This window comes from Erythrolamprus reginae, chromosome 11, assembly GCF_031021105.1.
Source record: "Erythrolamprus reginae isolate rEryReg1 chromosome 11, rEryReg1.hap1, whole genome shotgun sequence".
Taxonomy (NCBI): Eukaryota; Metazoa; Chordata; class Lepidosauria; order Squamata; family Dipsadidae; genus Erythrolamprus; species Erythrolamprus reginae.
The window spans coordinates 4,702,472-4,724,479 of record NC_091960.1 but is presented as its reverse complement, the minus strand read 5'-3'; the positions used below and the strand labels follow the sequence as shown (position 1 = coordinate 4,724,479).

Genomic DNA, 22,008 nt, shown 5'->3' with positions numbered 1-22,008 from the left:
TGGTATAGGATCTCCTGCTTGAGCAAGGGGTTGGACTAGAAGACCTCCAAGGTCCCTTCGAATTCTGTTATGCTGAATAAGCAACGAGAGTGTTGGAGTCACTCGGAAGAATCCCAACAGAATTTGGAATAAACGTTCTTCCAAGGTTCGGCAGAAACAGAAGCGGCTTTAGACCGCGCCAGAGAAGGTAAACCATACCTAAGACTTCTATATTCACAACCCCGTGGCCGTCCACCGAAGGTCCTTTCATGGTCACCATGTAGTTTCCAGAGTCGTTCACATTTAAGTTCTGAAGCAGGAGGGAGCAGCCATAGCCGGCAACTTGACGGCCGGTGTAGAAAGGTCCAGTTGTGTTTCCAATGATGGGCGGTAGGTATAAAGTGACAATCAGGTTTTCTTTCGTATCGGTCTCTCGGTACCAGTTGCACACGGCAAAGTTGGATCCCTCGTGCGTGATGCTCAGGTTGACCGTCCGCCCTTCTAACGTCTCTCGTGGGTTCACGGAGATGGTGATTTCGTAAAAGGATGTTTTACCAATTTGGCCCTGAGCCAACAGGAAGGAAGAACAGAGGACGAAAGCTAGAAAGTAGAAAAGGGAGAAGGGAGAAAGAATTCATTTCAAGCAAAATACGCATTCTGGCCACACCAGAGTTACATAGAAACATAGAAGACTGACGGTAGAAAAAAGACCTCATGGTCCATCTAGTCTGCCCTTCTACTACTGTATTTCCTGTATTTTATCTTAGGATGGATCTATGTTTATCCCAGGCATGTTTCAATTCAGTTACCGTGGATTCTTCCTTCCTTCCTTCTTTCTCTTCCTACCTTCCTTCCTTCTTTCCTCCCTCCCTCCCTTTCTCATTCATAGAAACACAGAAGATTGACTGCAGAAAAAGACCTCCTGGTCCATCTAGTCTGCCCTTCTACTATTTCCTGTATTTTATCTTAGGATGGATCTATGTTTATCCCAGGCATGTTTCAATTCAGTTCCTGTGGATTCTTCCTTCCTTCCTTCTTTCTCTTCCTACCTTCCTTCCTTCCTTCTTTCCTTCCTTCCTTCCTTTCTCATTCATAGAAACACAGAAGATTGACGGCAGAAAAAGACCTCCTGGTCCATCTAGTCTGCCCTTCTACTATTTCCTGTATTTTATCTTAGGATGGATCTATGTTTATCCCAGGCATGTTTCAATTCAGTTACCGTGGATTCTTCCTTCCTTCCTTCCTTCCTTCCTTCCTTCCTTCCTTCCTTCCTTCCTTCCTTCCTTCCTTCCTTCCTTCCTTCCTCCCTTTCTCATTCATAGAAACATAGAAGATTGACAGCAGAAAAGGACCTCCTGGTCCATCTAGTCTGCCCTTCTACTATTTCCTGTATTTTATCTTAGGAAGGATCTATGTTTATCCCAGGCATTCAGTGACTGTGGATTTACCAACCACGTCTGCTGGAAGTTTGTTCCAGGCATCTACTGCTCTTTCAGTACAATAATATTTTCTCACGTTGCTTCTGATCTTTCCCCCAACTCACCTCAGACTGTGCCCCCTTGTTCTTGTGTTCACTTTCCTATTAAAAACACTTCCCACCTGAACTTTATTTAACCGTTTCACATATTTAAATGTTTCGATCCTGTCCCCCCCTTTCCCTTCTGTCCTCCAGACTGTACAAATTGAGTTCATGAAGTCTTTCCTGATAAGTTTTATGCTTAAGACCTTAAACCATTTTTGTAGCCCGTCTTTGGACCCATTCAAATTTATCAATAATAATAATAATAATTTAATAATAATTTATTAGATTTGTATGCCGCCCCTCTCCGAAGACTCGGGGCGGCTCACAACAATAAATATCTTTTTGTAGGTGAGGCCTCCGGAACTAAACACAGTACAGTATTCCAAATGTGGTCTCACTTATACAGTATCTACAAATATATATAAAAGGCAGAAATGTTGTTTTCTAAGCCGTAATGAAAAAACATACAAAAAGTAAACAAAATAGTTTAATGTGCCCAAATCACATGTAACTATAAGTTTCCTCAAAAATAGTTGTGCTGTAACATATTATTAGCTAAGAGTAAAAAACTTGTGGTTTCGTATTATTACTTTATTCTACTGAACAAACATCAGTTGGAATTCAATGCCTTTTTATTCTATCCACCCTCCTCTTTCTCTCTTTCCTCCTCGTTACCTCCCTTATTTGACTGTTTCATTTCCATTTTTCTTCATGTTACCTAGTGGAGTATTTTGATCAACAGTAAACCTTTCAAAATTAAAACAAAACAAAACACAATGTCCAGAGTTTCCCTTGATAAAAGAACACTCCGACACATGTAAACAAAAAAACCCCATGATGTTGTTTTTCTGCTACACACAATTAACAGAAGCTCATGTCTACCGAGTAAAAAAAGCACATTTTAGATTTCTTTTTTTTAAAAAAATACCCCCAGAAACAATGGCTAAAAATGGTGCTAGGTTCATTCTTTGACTGGCTGCCTTCAAACAGACCAGACTAAGTTTGGGCAGCAGCGGGAAGCATCGAGTTCGAATTCTCCCTCTTTCTCTCTGGTTAATTTCCAGCCCTGTTCTGTTGGCATCTTGTGAGCATGTAGTTCAAGAACAGGTTGGGTGAACCAGTGCTGCCTTTAAGCCCCCCCCAAACTTACCAAGAACTCATAAAGAAATAAAAGGAGACTAGTATAGATCTATTTCAAGCTATTTAGCTCTCATCAGCTAGCCCTAACCTTCTGGGATTTGAACTTGCAGTATGCTCTTTCTCATATTTAGGTATATCAGGTGACTCGACAGAAAAAAACGTTATATATAAAATGTGGTCTAGAGGTTAAAGTTACTGCCTTACAGCTTGTAATAGATCTATACCAGTCTCCCTTCCTTTTCATTATCAACAATGTTATACTGTACATATATATTTGTGTATGTGTGCATGTACTGTATATATAGACTGCTCAAAATAAATAAATAAAGGTAACACTTAAACAACACAATATAACTCCAAGTAGATCAAACTTCTGTGAAATCAAACTGTCCACTTAGGAAGCAACAGATTGACCATCCATTTCACCTGCTGTTGTGCACATTCAACTTTGCACAGAACAAAGTGTTCAATGAGAATATTTCATTCATTCAGATCTAGGATGTGTTCTTTGAGCGTTCCCTTTATTTTTTTGAGCAGTGTATATGTCTGTCTGTCTGTCCGTCCATCCGTCCGTCTGTCCATATCTATCTATCTATCTATCTATCTATCTATCTATCTATCTATCTATCTATCTATCTATCTATCATCTATCTATCTATCTATCTATCTATCTATCTATCTATCTATCTATCTACCTACCTACCTACCTACCTACCTATCTATCTATCTATCTATCACTTCTATTCTACTAGTTTTTCTCATCATTCCTATCACCCATTTCCTCCCATGTTGACTGTATGACTGTAACTTGTTGCTTATATCCTAAGATTTTTTATTAATATTGCTTCTTCATTGCTTATTTGACCCCTATGACAATCATTAAGTGTTGTACCACATGATTCTTGACAAATGTATATTTTATTTTATCTAACGCTGAGAGCATATGCACCAAGATAAATTCCTTGTGTATCCAATCACACGGGCAATAAAATTCTATTCTTTCTATCTATCTATCTATCTATCTATCTATCTATCTATCTATCTATCTATCTATCTATCTATCTACCTGCCATCTATCTATCTACCTAGCTACCTACCATCTATCTATCTATCTATCTATCTATCTATCTATCTATCTATCTACCTACTATCTATCTATCTATCTATCTATCTATCTATCTATCTATCTATCTATCTACCCACCTATCTACCATCTATCTATCTATCTATCTATCTATCTATCTATCTATCTATCTATCTATCTATCTATCTATCTATCTATCTATCTATCTATCTACCTACCTACCTACCTACCTACCTACCTACCTACCTACCTTCTCTCTCTCTCTCTCTCTCTCTCTGATAAGTGATGTCAAGGTCCTCTTAGAAAATGATGGATGATTATCATATGTATGTATGTATGTATGTATGTATGTATGTATGTATGTATGTATGTATGTATCCATGTATCCATGTATCCATGTATCCAGGCACGGAACATTATGAGAATTCAGCAACTGTAATGTATTAAGCTGAGCCCAGGATTAGGGTCTCCTGTGGTGCCCAAATGCCCTCTGTAATGGCACCCCACTTCTCTCCCCGGTTTGGGGACCCCAGGAAGAGATTAAAAAGTTGTTTTTCTCCCCCCTCCAAGCCATAGTCCAGGATGGGCACAGAGTTCTCCCCCCAGTTAAGTTTGAAATTGAATTGAATTTCTATTCTGCTCAGGCTACGTTTCATTTTTGTGGCTGTTCTCGCCCAAACCTTGAACACGGATTGAATCAGGAAACAAACACACTCCCAGCAGATAAGGAGGGGAAAAAAGGAATCCTATTCTAAATTCGCAACGGAAGGAGAGGAGCGGGGGGGGGGGGGGGAGAGATAGAAGTTCCAGGAAAACCGAAAGGAATTCTCCAGCAGACTCCGGGCCAAAAGGGAAGGAAGGGAAGACCCTCCTTCCTCCCCCTTTGGAAAGCCAGCCGCTTTGCAGATGGGCTTTTCCGCCCCCCTTATCCCCAACTCTCAGGATACGCAGCCCGCACAATCGCCGACTGTGGAATCCTGCTTAAGGTTCGGGAATGTCCGTCAGAATCCAGCTGGCGGGGGAGAACCTGACCCGCAAACAATCCACGGCCGTTGGCGGGTTTTCCAAGGCAAGCAAGGATTTTGGGGACTCAACAAACCAAATCCCAACAAGGCTCGACCCGACGGGACGCCCGCCTCCTTTTGTTTTACCTGTCAGGAGCCCCGCTCCACAGGGTCGCCTCCCTCCGGGGGGGTCCCGGGGCCGTCGGCGCCCTCCTCCTGCCTGCCACGCCATGCTTGGACCGGCTCGGCTCGGTTGCGGCTCTCCGCTCCGTCGTCCACCCGCGCCTCTGCGCCCCGCTGACAGCAGCGCCTAGTGGTTTCTGCGCCCCCAATCGCCGGCCGAGAGAGAGGCCCCGCCGCCCATCCCCACCCAGCTCGGTTGCCCCCGCCTTCTGGGCGGAGCCACAGCCATGTGGGGGGGGGAAGCGATCCGTGCGCTTTGTCAAGCCTGGTGAAAACGGGGGCGGGGCGAGCTCGGATAGGATCCCGCGCAGAGAGGAGGACGGGGACCCCGCGAGTTGAGGGGAAGCGCCGTTGCAAGCTCTTCACCAGAAGAGCCCTTCACTCCTCTTTACCCGTAAGAACACCCTACGAAACTAGACTTACAATCCTGGGTCTTAAAAGCTTAGAACTATGACGCCTTAAACATGATCTAAGTACTGTATTGCCCACAAGATCATAGGCTGCAACGTCCTGCCTGTCATCGACTACTTCAGCTTCAACCACAACAACACAAGAGCACACAACAGATTCAAGCTTAATATTAACCGCTCCAAACTTGACTATAAAAAGTGCGACTTTAGTAACAGAGTTGTTGAAGCATGGAACTCATTAACGGACTCCGTAGTATCATCCCCTAACTCCCAACACTTTACCCTTAGACTATCCACCCACGGTTGACCTCTCTAGATTCCTAAGAGGTCAGTAAGGGGCGTACATAAGTGCACTAGAGTGCCTTCTGTCCCCTGTCCTATAGTCTCTCCTATATCTCGTATTTCTTCTCTACTATATCCTCTATAACCTTCATTGTGTATTATTGTGTATTGGACTAACTAACTAACTAACTAACTAACTAACTAACTAACTAACTAACTAGGTAGATAGATAGATAGATAGATAGATAGATAGATAGATAGATAGATAGATAGATAGATAGATAGATAGATAGATAGATAAAATAAGGAAAAAAGCGGGCGGTGAGTCTCGGTTGCCCCCTCCTGTTTGGCTGCCCAGCTTGACTCGGCATTGGAGAGGCGCGTTTGGCCACGAAGTCCTGGGCGATGGCTGTCTTTGCGCGTGGTTTGCACGCGAATCCGGGGGGCTGGATCGCGGGATGCGGGCGGAAAGGGAAAGGGAGGCGGGTCTTTTCTCTCGCCCACCCCGCCACTCCCACCCTCCGCTTTGCGCTAAGACCGAATTTGGGGAAGGAAACGCGGGGCTCCGAGGTCTCTCCTCTCCAAGGGCTTTCTGCGCGCAACGAGGAAGGAGCCCCTAACCCATTTCCCCCCGTCTGAATGTGAGCTCGGGGGGGGGGGGAGCACTGGGTGGCCACGTCGCCAATTCATCCTCCCCACCCCCAAGCCTTTTTTTTTTAAAAAAACTATCCTTTTAAAATTACTTTATAATAGAGCAAAAAAGGACAATACAAAAGTAAATAGCAGGGAAAAAGAGGGAAAGGCAAAGCGAAGGAAAGAAAAAGGGAAAAAAGAAAAAAAAGGCGTTGACTTCTGATAGCATTTTTAAAAAATCATCAAACCTCCACTTTTTACTTTGATCTTTTAATTTTTTTTTAAAAAATCCCAACAGCGGTAGATGCATTTCGTATTGACTGGTTATCAGCGCCACACTTAGAAACTTCCGTTGTTATTAAAGAGGACTGACTTGTTTTCAATTTTTTACTTTGACACAAGCGTAGTAAACGAGCCAATTTCTATAACAAGCCCCTTCCTCGAGATTTTTAAGGGACCCCCGCACAAACCCATTGAGTATTCACTCTACACCACCGTCTACCCTCAAGCCGCCATTCGTGGTTTGCTTAAGACGGACCGAGTTAAAACTTGACCCTAAAGAGGAGCCGATTTTGGGGTGGGTGGGTGAGTGGGATCTGGGTTAGTATGACGCAGTCTCGCTTCGCCGTTCCAGGAGTGGGTTGGTAGGATGGGGTTCCCAGGAACGCGCAGCGGAGACCTCGTCGGACTTTTCACCAACTGTCCGCCGCGGATTATGGGCACGACCTCCGACTGAGACTCCGGAACTAGAGGAAAATCCTCCAGGGAACCGCTCTCCCCCACCCCGGAATTTTCCCCACCTTCTCCGCATCTTTCGCACCGTCTGCGCTGCGCGGAAACTCCGCGCATCTTCCTTGCGCAAAACGTCGCGCAAGTTCCATAAGTTGCGGGCTTCCATTTTGACCTTTTTTTTGACCGCGGCTAAGGAACGTAACTTATTTTTAAAAAGTGGAGAGAACGTGACTTTGGATGTTGGCGAACGCAGTGAGTTGAAAAGGATGCCCCAAGGCTAAACCACGGTTTGGTTAAAAGGAAGGGACTAACTTGCTAAAAATTAAGTCTTAATTTGCTAAACTTCTGGAGTTGGAAAAGAAGGAAGATAAACGTGAGTAGCTAAAGGAATTTGGGATGGTGTCCTGAGATTGGGGTGGTTTGTTGGTAGGAATGATTTTCAAGTCCTACAATTGCCCCCTCCTGTGGTCACAGGACTACATTATATACAGCCAGGCGTGGGGGGATTAATCTCCCCCCTCCTTTTCTCTCTTGACCTTTATTGTGTTTGAGTTCAGTTGGACTGAGTGTGTATGATTGTGTAGCAGATAGGTTTTTAAAATAATGTATTTTAAATTAGTTTTTTTTTAATGTTATAACATTAGATTTGTATTTATATTGTATTGCTGTTATGTTGTGAGCCACCCCAAGTCTTCGGAGAGGGGCAGCATACATATCTAATAAATTATTATTATTATTATTAGTAGTAGTAGTATTAGTAGTAGTATTTATGTTGTAAGCCACCCTGAGTCTAAGGAGAAGGGGGGCATAAAAAAATTCAAGCAATCAAGCAAGCAAGCAAACACACACACACACACACACACACACACACACACACACATTTCCAGTTGCTCTTTCCATTAGCTTCTCTTCTTAAGCATCTTGCTTTCTCCTCGTCCTTGTGTCATGGTTTCCAGCTCTGCATTTTGTTCATAATCCCCTCATATCTTCTTGTCAAGGTGTCTTTAATACTCAGAGTTATCAAGATCTCCCAAAATCAAGTCTTTCAAGGATTTTGGGAATATGTTGTACCTTCCTTTAACAGCAGGTGGCAATCTTAAATCAGATTTCAATCTTGATCATTCTTATCCAAGTGTACACTCCAAAATATAGATATATGTGTTTTTGTTAACTTATAATCCAAAATATAGATATAACATTATATTTTTATGTAAATAGCTCCAGCATTTTAAGATGCCTAGCCCAAGCCAACACTTGTTCAGTTAAAAAATCCAATTTTCCTTATTCTTAATACATTTCCTGATTTCTTCCTTTAATTCTTTTCCCTTCTGTTGTAAAGTTTTAAGTCGCATCCCATTTATAGATTATTACGAGACTCTCTTTTTCTAAATATTCTTTTGGGGCTACATTTTCAATAAAAAGGATTCTTCTCATCCAGTTCTAAACACTGCTCACCAAATCTGTTCCAGCAATCTTCTTAGAATGTTAAGCTGTCTCCAGCTCTGTGGCAGCCATCTTAGACTCCCTCTTCTCCTGCAATAGTGGGAAGGAAAAACCCCTACAGTTTTGCAGGAGAGTTGAGCTCCTTTACCATCTCAAAGGATGCCCCGCCTTTGCTTTGGCGTCCCTACAAGCCAATTTTGGCTCCTTTTGGAGCCCACAAGCAGGGAAAAGCCAGCACAGGGATGGAGAGCTCGTTCTCTTGCGACTGGTATCATCACAACATCACTTCTGTTCCCACAAGACTGCATTTTAAATGCTCCAAAACTGGGCTATATTTAAAGCTAAGGTGACTGAACCTTATTTAACCCTTTAACATATTTAAATGTTTCGATCATGCCCCCCCTTTTCCTTCTGTCCTCCAGACTATACAGATTGAGTTCATGAAGTCTTTCCTGATACGTTTTATGCTTAAGACCTTCCACCATTCTTGTAGCCCGTCTTTGGACCCGTTCAATTTTGTCAATATTTTTTTGTAGGTGAGGTCTCCAGAACTGAACACATAGAAACATAGAAGACTGACAGCAGAAAAAGACCTCATGGTCCATCTAGTCTGCCCTTATACTATTTCCTGTATTTTATCTTATGAAAGAAATGTACTTTATGGAGGTATTTTTCATGGCGTATGTGTTGTGTTGTCATGAGATAAATGTGGAGAAAAAATAAATCTTTTTTTTTAAAGAAAACAAATACAGTCTATGCCAATAGATCAATGAGAAAGATTTATTGAATACAAATTTCCATACCTTAGTGCTTTTTGATTAACTGTATTGAAATTAATTGATTTTCATAATTTCATCATTGAAATTAAATCTTTTTTTTTTTTTTTACAAATTTTTACAATTTTTTAAATAAAAGAATCAACAGAATGTTGAAGCTCCCAAAGATACTTTTCCAAAGGCACCTGGGCTTTCTTGATTTTTATTTTGAATTACATTTCACTTCTCATTCTAGAAGCTTCTTCAAGAACTGAAGAAGCTTCTGGGATAAGAACCAAAAAGTCTTCAAGGGAAAATGAAGGAAGTTTGGTTCCTTTTGAAAAAAGCACCTGTGAGACTTGAATTATCGAAGATTCTCTAGAGACAGTCGTAGGCTGGAAGGATGCAACAAAATGGACAATACAAAATTGGTATCGGTACATGATGGATCATATTCAGTTTGAGATTATGGATAAGAGGATTAATTCGGCCAATGAAACTGATCTGTGGGAACTGATGGGACGATGGGACAAGGTAAGAGGACAGAATATCTCCGAGACCGCCTTCTGCCGCACGAATCCCAGTGACCGATTAGGTCCCACAGAGTGGGCCTTCTCCGGGTCCCGTCAACTAAACAATGTCGGTTGGCGGGCCCCAGGGGAAGAGCCTTCTCTGTGGTGGCCCCGACTCTCAGGAACCAGCTCCTCCCAGAGATTAGAACTGCCCCTACCCTCCTTGCCTTTTGTAAACTTCTTAAAACCCACCTTTGTCGTCAGGCATGGGGGAACTGAGATATCTCCCCCGGGCCTATACAATTTATATATGGTATGCTTGTATGTATGTCTGTTTAATAATGGGGTTTTTAAAAATATTTTAAATTGTAAATTATTAGATTTGTCATGAACTGTTTTTATTGTGTTGTGAGCCGCCCCGAGTCTACGGAAAGGGGCGGCATACAAATGTAATAAATAATAATAAAATAATAATAATAACATGTGGTCAGTAGAATTTGAGACCAAGCTATAAAGAATAAATTAGAATTACTTTATAATATGTAAATAGATATATTGTTCTTGAGTTAAAATGGTATATAGAAATTATGCCCCCATTTTGGTGGAGGGGTATGGATGTTGTTTGGTGGTGGGAACTTAAAACACTGGGCACACTGTGTTGTGTTGTGTGAATGTTGAACGATTATATTGTTAATATGAAAATCAATTAAAAATTATATATATATAAAAAGAGAATCTCCATAGACAAAGCAGCAGGTGGAACCTCAAACAGACAGCTGGTCTTCCATTCTTGTGCCGTGATCTTTGTCATCCAAATTCAGCGAGTCTAAAGTGAAAGGAAAAACATCGGATGGTTAGGGTACAATTTTTATTCCATTGTCATGGGGCCCTGATCGAAAACTCTCCGTCGGGATGTTTGGTTTTAACTACAGGTGGGGTAGCGTCAGGTTCCTCTTACACACATACCGGTTGTATCATGGCATCGGACCAGAATATCTCTGGGACCGCCTTCTGCCGCACGAATCCCAGCGACCGGTTAGGTCCCACAGAGTTGGCCTTCTCCAGGTCCCATCGACTAAGCAATGTCGTTTGGTGGGACCCAGGAGAAGAGCCTCCTCTGTGGCGGTCCCGACCCTCTGGAACCAACTCCCCCCAGATATCAGAGTTGCCCCCACCCTCCTTGCCTTCCGCAAGCTCCTTAAAACCCACCTCTGTTGTCAGGCAAGGGGGAATTGAAATTTTTTCCTTTCCCCCTAGGCTTATAGAATTTATACACGGTATGCTTGTATGTATGAGTGGTTCTTTAAATTGGGGTTTTTAAAGATTATTTTTAATATTAGATTTATTTTCATTGTCTTTTCATTGTTGTTAGCCACCCCATGACACAGTGTCCTTTCAAGTAATGTCCTTTCATGTGGCTAATTTCCTTGAACCATTTGTCTTTATCACAGCCAATCTCCTGTTTACCATGAGCAAATGTCCTTTCGTCACAGTCTCATCCTGTTGTCTTCAAGCAATGTATATTGCATAGCTTTCATCTTTGAGTGATGCATTCTTGTTATCAGGGGGATGTTGTTGAACCGTTTTATGGCCAGCTATTTCCTTTAGTAGATTTTCACCAGAAGTGCAGACTAAACTAAGTGAGTCCTGTCCTGGCTACAATGGAATCAAAAATGAGCAAGGGACGGCATACAAATCTAATAGATAGATAGATAGGTAGATAGGTAGATAGGTAGATAGATAGATAGATAGATAGATAAATAGATAAATAGATAAATAGATAAATAGATAAATAGATAAATAGATAAATAGATAAATAGATAAATAGATAAATAGATAAATAGATAAATAGATAAATAGATAAATAGTGTTCTGTCTGGGTCACTCCGGAAGCCAAGACCAACCGAAAAAGAGAAGCCAGACACACCGGTAAAAGGCAAAGGCAGTTTATAAAATTCAAGAAAAACACAGGTAACAGAAAATGTCCTTACAAACAGGAAAACGCTGTATCTTCAAATATATCCATGAAGGCAAAAGTCCATGCAGCAATGCAGGATTCTTGCTGCCAAGACGAGGCTGTAGATAGCAGACCTACACCTCCCATGGGTCTTCCAAACTGCTGGGCCACAAGCCAGGAACAGAGACGTGGAGAACAAAGCAGGTCACTGTAACTCCAACTGATAACACTCCACATGGCTTCAAGGGCTTGCCTGCCTTTTAAAACCCTGCTAAGGAGGACCACACCCAAGCCCAGCTGTTCCTAATTCAGTGCTGATAATACTTCTTTAATTGCTCCTTTCTTTGATCTGAACGTCTCTGTCGCAAGTCAATGACGGCTTGTGCTTCATCACCTAATGACTCCAAGCTACTGGCTGGGGAGAGCCCCCCCCCCCCGGGGCTCTCATGCTGTTCTCCTTCGTCCCATTCCTGACTTTCCTCTCCCCCGTCCGACTGCTCAGCCCCCTCCTCTTCACTGTCATCCTCCTCAGGGCATGGAGCCAGCAGAGACACAGCTGGTCCCTGAGCAGCCTCAGGCTGAGCCACAACAAAATAGATAAATAGATAAATAAATAGATAAATAGATAAATAAATAGATAAATAGATAAATAGATAGATAGATAGATAGATAGATAGATAAATAGATAAATAGATAGATAAATAGATAGATAGATAGATAAATAAATAGATAAATAGATAAATAGATAAATAGATAAATTAGATGTTTGCATATCAGTTGACATTCCCATTTGTATATGCTCCCAATAAAAGGAAGCACACAGCTCAACACTGTGGTCACTTCACCCAGAGAGAAATGTGTCCAAGTCTTCTTTCTAGGATTGGCGTTCGTGAGTGACCCGCCGGGCTGGAGGTGCTCTAAGTCCCTCTGACACATTGTGCAGCACCACAGGGAATAAAAAAGGTATTTAAGCCATACCTGCTAAATTTATTTTTGCATAGCCGGTGAGAAGAACTCCAGGGGATCCTTCCATCAACTCATACATGGTCATATCTTCATACGTCAAATTTGCGATGGTAAGAGTACAATTTTTCAGAATGTCCTCCCGTCCTGTGTATTGTGGTCCTCCCGCAGTTCCTATTTTTCCGCGCAGGAACCTAATTCCAATTTCCTTCATTGTACTTGGAGTTGAGCCCCTGGACCACCAGCAGTAGACAATCCCAGACGTGGGTCCTGGTGGTATCAACATTACATTCGATGACAACCTGGGAGTAGCAGGGATGACCGAAATATCGATTCCCAGTGCGGTTTCGGCCAGATGGAAGAAAACAGCTGCAGTAGAAGGAGGAAAAAGGAAGAGAGAGGAGAAACAAACTTTTTAAGCAATAAGTCCATTGAGTTAAATCGTTCTTTGCAGAAACAAACCTTTCTTCTGGCGTGTGTTGCTGCTACAACATTAGAAGGACGATATCCCCGATAACAACGTCCTTCAGCTTCAGCCTCAACAAGACACAAGCAAACAATAGATTCAAACTTAATGTAAACCGCTCCAAACCCGCCTGCAGGAAGTACAACTTTAGTAATTGAGTGGTTGATGCATTGAACTCACTACCGGACTCTGTAGCAGTATTCCCTCTAATTTTTTTTTGGGGTGGGCGGAAAAGTATAGTGTCTGAGCGGCAGTCCCTTCGGGACTGGGCGGCACAGAAATAATAAACAAACAAACAAACAAACAAACAAACAAACAAATAAACAACCCACCCTGTTTTGCCTCAGAGAATTTCAAAATAAAATACTGTACTGTGTGTCTATAACAGTGAACTCATAATAGGGCAACTCTATCGATATCAAAATGCCACTTAAATAGTTGAGCTAGTTTCAAACTAGATTTTGATTTTCTTTCTCTCTTCCTTACTCCCATTCTTTTTCTTTCTCTTTTCCTTCCTCTCTTTTTTCTATCTGTTTCTCTCTCTTCCTCTCTTCCTCTCTCCTTCCCTCTCACTCTTTCCCTCTCGGCTCCTGGGCAGGTTTGGAAAACTCTGAGTTGATGATGATTTTTAAGTGAGCGATTGCTCACTGCTCAGCTTAGAGGGAACTATGCTCTGTAGTGTCGTCTCCTAACCCCCAACGTTTTACCATTAGGCTTTCCATGGCCTCATCAGCTAGCCACACCCTTCCTTACTGGGATTCGATCTGGCAGCCTCTGCCTTGTAAGGCAGAGAGTTAGCAGTTGAGCCACCAGACCTTGATCCCTCCAGCTCTAGGTTGGGCCTAGAGGCAAAAAGGAGCTGTGACGTTCCTTCAATATACCAGGGTGATCCGACATAAAAAAACATATAGCCCCTCCCTGGTACAGAGCTGGAGGGATCAAGGTCTGGTGGCTCAACTGCTAACTCTCTGCCTTACAAGGCAGAGGCTGCCAGATCGAATCCCAGTAAGGAAGGGTGTGGCTAGCTGATGAGGCCAGAACAAGGCCGAAATGGTTCCATCCTAGTCTCCCTTAATTTTAAAATTTCAGCTAAAAACATTTGATACACACACACACACACACACACACACACACATGTCACATGTTTTTTTTTTTTTTTGCTGAATTTGAAAATTAAGGGACACTAGGATAGATCTATTTCGGCCTTATTTTGGCCTCATCAGCTAGCCATACCCACTGGGACTTGAACCTGCAACCTTTGCCTTGTAAGGCAGAAAATTATCCTCTAGGCTACAGTAGCCAATCCCTTCAGCTCTGCACCAGGGAAGGGTTACATATTTTTGTGTCGAATCACCCTGGTGTATTGAAGGAACATCACAGCTCCTTATTTGCCTCTCGGCCCAACCCAGAGCCATTTCCAAGGCAGTTGATTTTATTGATAGCCAACAATTCTATCTGTATGTGTCACATATTCTTTTTTTTTTTTTGCTGAATTTGAAAATATATTTACTAGCCTCATGTATGTGAATACAGTAGTACCTCTACTTAAGAACGCCTCTACTTAAGAACTTTTCTAGATAAGAACCGGGTGTTCAAGATTTTTTTTGCCTCTTCTTAAGAACCATTTTCTACTTAAGAACCCGAGCCTGGAAAAATTTCCCAGGAAATTTGAGAGTGGCATGAAGGACCGGCCAGTTTCCTGCCATTCCCTTTTTAATCCCGGCCATCTCGGGCTTTTCTGGGATGCCAGAGGAGCCTTTCGGTGGCACTTAAGGAGGCTTTGGCAGTCCAGAGCGAATGGAGCGTTTTCCTTTCTCTAGGCGCTTGGAGAGGGAATAAACCACTTCGCTATGGTGACTCCCTCGTGCTGCCTCCCATACACCCAGCACGAGGTTGCCTCCCGGAGCGTCTGGGCACGGAAAGGCAAAAGGGGGTGCTCACCTCACCTTCTTCCTTCGGCAGCGACTGTCCTCCTCCTCTTCTTCTTCCTCCTCCACCCACCCAAATTCCGAGCTTTTATTTCTTTCCTAATGGGTTTGCACGCATTATTTGCTTTTACATTGATTCCTATGGGAAAAATTGCTTCTACTTAAGAACATTTCTACTTAACCCTGCTGTTCTGTTCGAAAAAACTTCCTAATGTTATGTTCCCGGGTCTATTTGACCCAGACTGCAAATTGATCATTTTAGGTACTAATATTTGGTCTTTTTGAAAGCTTTTTTCACCTGGAAACAAGTTTGAACATTTCTGCACACAATGGAAGGAAAATTGAACTGAAAAAATTAATCCTTGTTGGTTTATTTTGCACATAAATGTGCCCCCCCGTTTTTGTGAAAGTTTTTTCAATTTATGGATAGTTTTGCTTGCAAAATGCATTCTATTTTACTGGAGTTGGTGTGGGATTGGTAGCTTGAACATTTCTGTACACAATGATATGAAAATTGAAATGAGAAAAGTAAATCTTATTGGTTTATTTTGCAGATATAATGCATGCCCCCCCCGTTTCTGTGAAATAGTCTTCACTTTATGGATAGTTTTGCTAGCAGAATGCATTCTATTTTGCTAAAGTTGGTGTGGGATTTGTAGCTTGAACATTTCTGAACATAATGATATGAAAATTGAACTGGAAAAATTGATGCATATTGGTTTATTTTGCACATAAATTATTTCAATTTATATAAAAATTATGCTGTTAATTTCAAACTTACATACTTTTTTTTAGTAAAATGGATTTCTTTCATAAAATTAGTTATCTGGCTACAATGTGGTTGATTTTCAAAAGGATATTCCAAATATTTCTAGACAAATATGTATAACAAGTGACAATAATGGCACACAGCAAGGCTGGGGGGGGGTGGCCCTTTTGTGGGAAAAATAAACCAATAAAAACCATTTTTTTCAGTTCATTTATATATTTCTTATGTTCAGGATTGTTCAATTTAGTATATCAAACCTTTTGGGGGAAAATTCCTTAGGGATTTGTAGCCTTAAAAAATATAAATTGACACGAAATTCAGAATGGATGGGGGGAGGGGATTTTTGATCAAAATAACAATATAAGTCTCAATTTTTCCAGTTCAATTTTCATATCATTATGTTCATAAATGTTCAAACTAGTTTTCCAGTTGAAAAAGTTTTCAAAAAGATCAAATTCAAGTACCTAAAAAAATTATTTTTGGTCCGGTCATATACAAACAGAAACAGACTCGAAGTGATGGGGTTTTTTTGCCCAGAAAACAATTAGCCACCACCCCAAAAATATTTTTTGATGATCAGCATTGTTAAATTGAGTAAATGAATGCCTAAGATTTAAAAGAATATTTCGGATTTGGAGCATAAAAAAATAAAAAGTGAAAATGGTTGCAAGCAGCCGAGGGGGGGGGGGCTTATTTCTGATGTTAAAAAACCAGTAAGAATCATTTTTTTCAGTTCCTTTATATTTTTCTTATATTCAGAAATGTTCAAGCTACCAATCCCACACCAACTCCAGTAAAATAGAATGCATTTTGCAAGCAAAACTATCCATAAATTGAAAAAACTTTCACAAAAACGGGGGGGGCACATTTATGTGCAAAATAAACCAATAAGGATTAATTTTTTCAGTTCAATTTTTATTCCATTGTGTGCAGAAATGTTCAAACTTGTTTCCAGGTGAAAAAAGCTTTCAAAAAGACCAAATATAAGTACCTAAAATGATCAATTTGCAGTCCAGGTCAAATAGACCCGGGAACATAACATTAGGGAGGGGTTTTTTTCAGCAAGAAAGAAACCCCCCACCCCCCAAAAAAAATTCTCATAGAGAGGACCCCTGAAATGATGAAAAGTCATGAAATTTCAAGTTTCAGATATGCAGGGAAAATTTTTTACAGGGACTCAAACTTGGCTTCGGGTCACATACGACCCGAACAGAACAGCAGGGTTTTAAGAACCTGGTCATAGAACGAATTAAGTTCTTAAGTAGAGGTACCACTGTGTTATTATTTCTAATGTTTTTCTAATCTTTTATCTCTTTACTGGTATCATGTATATCTTCACATATCTCCACTCGACAAAACAAACAAACAAACAAACAAACAAACAAACAAACAAACAAATAAACAGACAAGTAAATTAAAACAACTGCTTGTCTTTCAACCAACTCCGAGCATCTTCCCATCATATGAAAGTTAGTGTTTTTAATAGGAAAGTGAACACAAGAACAAGGCGACACAATCTGAAGTTAGTTGGGGGAAAGATCAAAGGCAACATGAGAAAATATTATTTTACTGAAAGAGTAGTAGATCCTTGGAACAAACTTCCAGCAGACGTGGTTGGTAAATCCACAGTAACTGAATTTAAACATGCCTGGGATAAACATATATCCATTGTAAGATAAAATACAGGAAATAGTATAAGGGCAGACTAGATGGACCATGTGGTCTTTTTCTGCCGTCAGTCTTCTATGTTTCTATAAAACTCAACCCATTAAAACAATAAAACACAACTAAATTGGTTCTCTTGCCAGCTTATATAAAATAAAATGATATGAAAACAATTAAGAACACCAATTAATTAAGACAGCCTGGACTAAGCAGCCATTAAAAACTGATGATCCCAACAGTCCACCGACGTTCACATCAAGTCCCTTCAGACGTTGTCAAAAAACCCAACAACACCGCCAGGTAAATACACTGCTCCAAAAAAATAAAGAGAACACTTAAACAACACAATGCAACTCCAAGTGAATCAAACGTCTGTGAAATCAAACTGTCCACTTAGGAAGCAACACTGATTGACCGTCAATTTCACCCGCTGTTGTGCACATTCAGCTTTGTACAGAATAAAGTATTCAATGAGAATGTTTCATTCATTCAGATCTAGGATGTGTTGCTTGAGTGTTCCCTTTATTTTTTTGAGCAGTGTATACAATAAGACCCAACCCAAGGTCTCATCCAACCTTTGCAGACTCTGTTTATTTGAAGTTCTCATCCACACCTGTCTTAAGCACCATCCAGGAGACACTCTTCCCTCCCAGGATGCTGCGTAGACTATCCATTGGTCAAGGTGACTGGGAAAGTAGAAATTCACTAGAAGCTTCAGCAACTGGTTTCATCGGGGCCACGGACCAAGTTTTTATCCGGAAGAGCCGGGCAAGTGGGAGGTTCCCGTTCCCTTATCTCTCAGTCTCCACATCGTTACACAAGAGGCAGCTTGGGTTTTTCCCCCCCAAACGGGTGTAGGAAGATTCACAACTGGTAATGTATTACCAAGAAGACGCAGGTGTGCTAGCGCATTCCGCTAAATTTGTCGTTTTTAAAAAGAACGGATTGTGGTAAGCAAGTTCAAAGCATTTAAAAAAAGAAGAAAATGATTTACCAAATTTAAATACCGCCCAACTTGCCTACAGACAACTAACTTTGTAACTTTCTTTCTTTCTTTCTTTCTTTCTTTCTTTCTTTCTTTCTTTCTTTCTTTCTTTCTTTCTTTCTTTCCTTCCTTCCTTCCTTCCTTCCTTCCTTCCTTATTTATTTATTTATTTATTTATTTATTTATTTATTTATTTATTTATTTATTTATTTATAAAATTTGTATGCCGCCCCTCTCCACAGACTCGGGGCAGCTAACAACAGTAGCAAAACAATATAAGTAAATCTAATATTTAAGTGAATTTAAAAAGAAACCCCAACTTAAGAAACCAATCATACATGCAGACATACCATGCATAATTTTTTAATAATCCTTGTTATGAAGGGCTATGGTTTATGGCAGGGATGGCGAACCTTATTTTCCTCGAGAGCCAAAAGATTGTGCGTGCATGGTATCGCGCATGCGTGAGTGCCCACACCCATAATTCAATGCCTGGGGAGGGCAAAAACTCCGCCCCAAGTCTACGGAGAGGGGCGGCATACAAATCTAATAAAATAAAATAAAATAAAATAATAAAATAATAAAAACAGCTTCCCCCACCCCCCAGAGGCCCTCTGGAGGCCAGAAATGGCCTGTTTCCCAACTTCAGGTGAGCCCAGTAGGCTCATGTTTCACCCTCCAAAGGCTTCCCTGGAGCCGAGGGAGGTTAAAAACACCCTCCATCCCCCCAGTGGCTCCCTGGAAGCCATAAACGCCCTTCCAGAGCCTCTTGTGTGAGCCAAAATTCAGCTGGCCGGCACACACATGCACATTGGAGCTGAGCTAGGCCAATGGCTCACATGCCAGCAGATATGGCTCCGCATGCCACCAGTGGCATCCATGCCATAGGTTCACCTTCACTGGTTTGTGGCATCAGTGGTACAGCTTGCAGAGGTCATGATGTTCGTCCATCATGTTTGAGAGGCACTTTGACATCTAATGGGTTGTGGGCTGTACACGATATGTCTGCAGGTGGCTGGTAAGGCCTACACAGGCACGAAATGTTCTGCCACAGGTTGGGTAGACATTACCTCACATACAAAAAGATATTGACAAAATGGAACGGGTCCAAAGACGGGCTACAAGAATGGTGGAAGGTCTTAAGCATAAAACATATCAGGAAAGACTTCATGAACTCAATCTGTCTAGTCTGGAGGACAGAAGGAAAAGGGGGGACATGATCGAAACATTTAAATATGTTAAAGGGTTAAATAAGGTTTAGGAGGGAAGTGTTTTTAATAGGAAAGTGAACCCAAGAACAAGGGGACACAATCTGAAGTTAGTTGGGGAAAAGATCAAAAGCAACAGGAGAAAATATTATTTGACTGAAAGAGTAGTAGATCCTTGGAACAAACTTCCAGCAGATGTGGTTGGTAAATCCACAGTAACTGAATTTAAACATGCCTGGGATAAACATATATCCATTGTAAGATAAAATACAGGAAATAGTATAAGGGCAGACTAGATGGACCATGAGGTCTTTTTCTGCCGTCAGTCTTCTATGTTTCTATGACATATGTGGGCACCATTGTCACAGTATTCGCAGCTCTGGCTTTGCGGAGTGCTCGCTTCTCTACTGTTCTGAATGTTCTTCTGGCCTCAGATGTTTGGTGTCTCAGCATGGTCGATCTTGTGCCAGGGTTTCCCATGCACTAGTGCAATGCATGGGGCTACCTTTGAAGAGTGTTCGGAAGCTGCAAATAGTGCAGAATGCAGCCACGCGAGCAGTCATGGGCCTATGTGACTCCAGCACTCGGCAGACTGCATTGGCTGCCTCTTTGGTTTCTGGGTGTGATTCAAAGTGTTGGTTATGACCTATAAAGCCCTACATGGCATCGGACCAGATGACTTTATTTATTCATTGTTAGAGTTGAAAGGAACCATGAAGGCCATCGAGTTCAACCCCCTGCCCAAGCAGGAACCTTATAGTACACCAGTCAAGTGGCAGTTCAATCTTCTCTTAAAAATGTCCAGAGTGTTGGACTTGGGGGACCACCTCCTGCTGCATGAGTCCCAGTGACCGGTCAGGTCCCACAGAGTCGGCCTTCTCCAGGTCCCATCAACTAGACCAGTGATTTTCAACCTTTTTTGAGCTGTGGCACATTTTTTACATTTACAAAACCATGGGGCACATTGAGTGGGGAGGGGGAGCGGATAAAAAAAGTTTGGACAAAAAATTTTCTCTCTCTCTTTTCCTCCCTTTTGCTCTATTTCTCTCTCCCTCCCTCTTTCTCTCCCTTCCTCTTTTTTCTCTCCATCCCTCTTTCTTTCTCTCTTCCTTCCTCTTTTTTGCTCTTTCTCTCTCCCTCCCTACCTCCCTCTGTCTTTCTCTCTTCCACCTTCCCTCCCTCTCTTTCTCTCTCTTTCTTTCTTTCTCTCTCTTGCTCTCTCTCTTTCTTTCTCTCTCTTGTTCTTTCTCTCTTGCTTTCTTTCTCTCTCTCTCTCGTTCTTTCTTTTTCTCTCCCCTTCTTTCTTTCTCTCTCTTGCTTTCTTTCTCTCTCTCTCTTGCTTGCTTTCTCTCTCTCTTGCTCTTTCTTTCTCTCTTTCTTTCTTTCTCTCTCTCTCTTGTTTTTTTTTTTCTCTCTGAGCTTCGCGGCACACCTGACCATGTCTCACGGCACACTAGTGTGCCGCGGCACACTAGTTGAAAAACACTGAACTAGACAATGTCGTTTGGTGGGGGCTAGGGGAAGAGCCTTCTCTGTGGGGGCCCCGGCCCTCTGGAATCAACTCCCCCCAGAGATTCATACTGCCACCACCCTCCTCGCCTTCCGTAGGAACTTGAAAACCCATCTACACTGCCAAGCTTGGGATCACTAGATATCTGGGTCTCTGGTCAACGAGTATGATGTATGCTTGTTGTTTGAATGTGAATGAATGATTTTTAATGTTCCAGGGTTTTTAGAGTAGTTAGTTATATTAATTGGATTTTAGATATTGATATTGTATACTGGTTTTTGTTATGTTGTGAGCAGCTCCGAGTCCTTGGAGAGGGGTGGCATAAAAATTCAATCAATCAATCAATCAATCAATCAATCAATCAATCAATCAATCAATCAATCAACCAACCAACCAACCAACCAACCAACCAACCAACCAACCAACCAACCAACCAACCAACCAACCAATTAATATCTTTAAACAGTTGACTTTCATTACTGTGGAATCTAATGTTATTGTGTGCTGAATTTTTACAAAAGAACCCAGACGAGATGTTCGGGCAAAGAAGAGAAAAGTTTTATTCTCTTTGTGTATTTAAATGTTTTTGGCCAAAAGAACGGTGACCCCCTCAGGGGAATGACACCCTACAAAAGTGAGATGCTGGTTAATACGTATATCCTAATTACAAAAATACCCTCCTATTCCTTCATCAACTATTCCGGCGAGGTGGGTTACAAACTGCAAAAACATTCCTTTCTACAGTGTTACATTTTTATCTAAAGCTATACATTTCTGCTGAGTTTAAAGAAACAGGAGTTATCTTCAAAAGGAGATAGCATTCAAACATTGTTCAGCTACATTTCTGCTTGTAACTTTTGATTCGCCTCTCAAGGCTA

The 22,008-nt window shown here is 41.5% G+C and overlaps 2 protein-coding genes across 8 annotated transcripts in view; one reads left to right on the top strand and one right to left on the bottom strand.

The window, feature by feature from the left end:
* Positions 1–5,141, bottom strand: part of LOC139174107 (cell adhesion molecule CEACAM5-like) — a 67,304-nt gene extending 62,163 nt beyond the window's left edge. Inside the window, exons 1-2 of one of the 3 annotated variants that reach the window (XM_070764192.1) lie at positions 4,877–5,141; positions 199–579 (exon numbers count right to left, since the gene is read on the bottom strand). In XM_070764192.1, coding sequence (XP_070620293.1) covers positions 199–579; positions 4,877–4,961 — 466 coding nt within the window. In that variant the 5' untranslated portion in view covers positions 4,962–5,141. The remainder of the gene's footprint in view (positions 1–198; positions 580–4,876) is intronic. The other 2 variants (XM_070764191.1, XM_070764190.1) reach the window with 2 other exon arrangements.
* The window catches only part of LOC139174108 (uncharacterized), a 209,150-nt gene that overhangs the window by 98,440 nt on the left and 88,702 nt on the right, over positions 1–22,008 (top strand). For 2 of the 5 annotated variants that reach the window (XM_070764195.1, XM_070764194.1), the window contains exon 1: positions 7,132–7,342. The exons of 1 other annotated variant lie outside the window; for it this stretch is intronic. The gene's annotated coding sequence lies outside the window, so the exon portion shown is untranslated. Of the gene's footprint in view, positions 1–6,843; positions 7,343–22,008 lie in introns of those variants that run through there. 2 more of the 5 variants (XM_070764193.1, XM_070764198.1) reach the window with 2 other exon arrangements.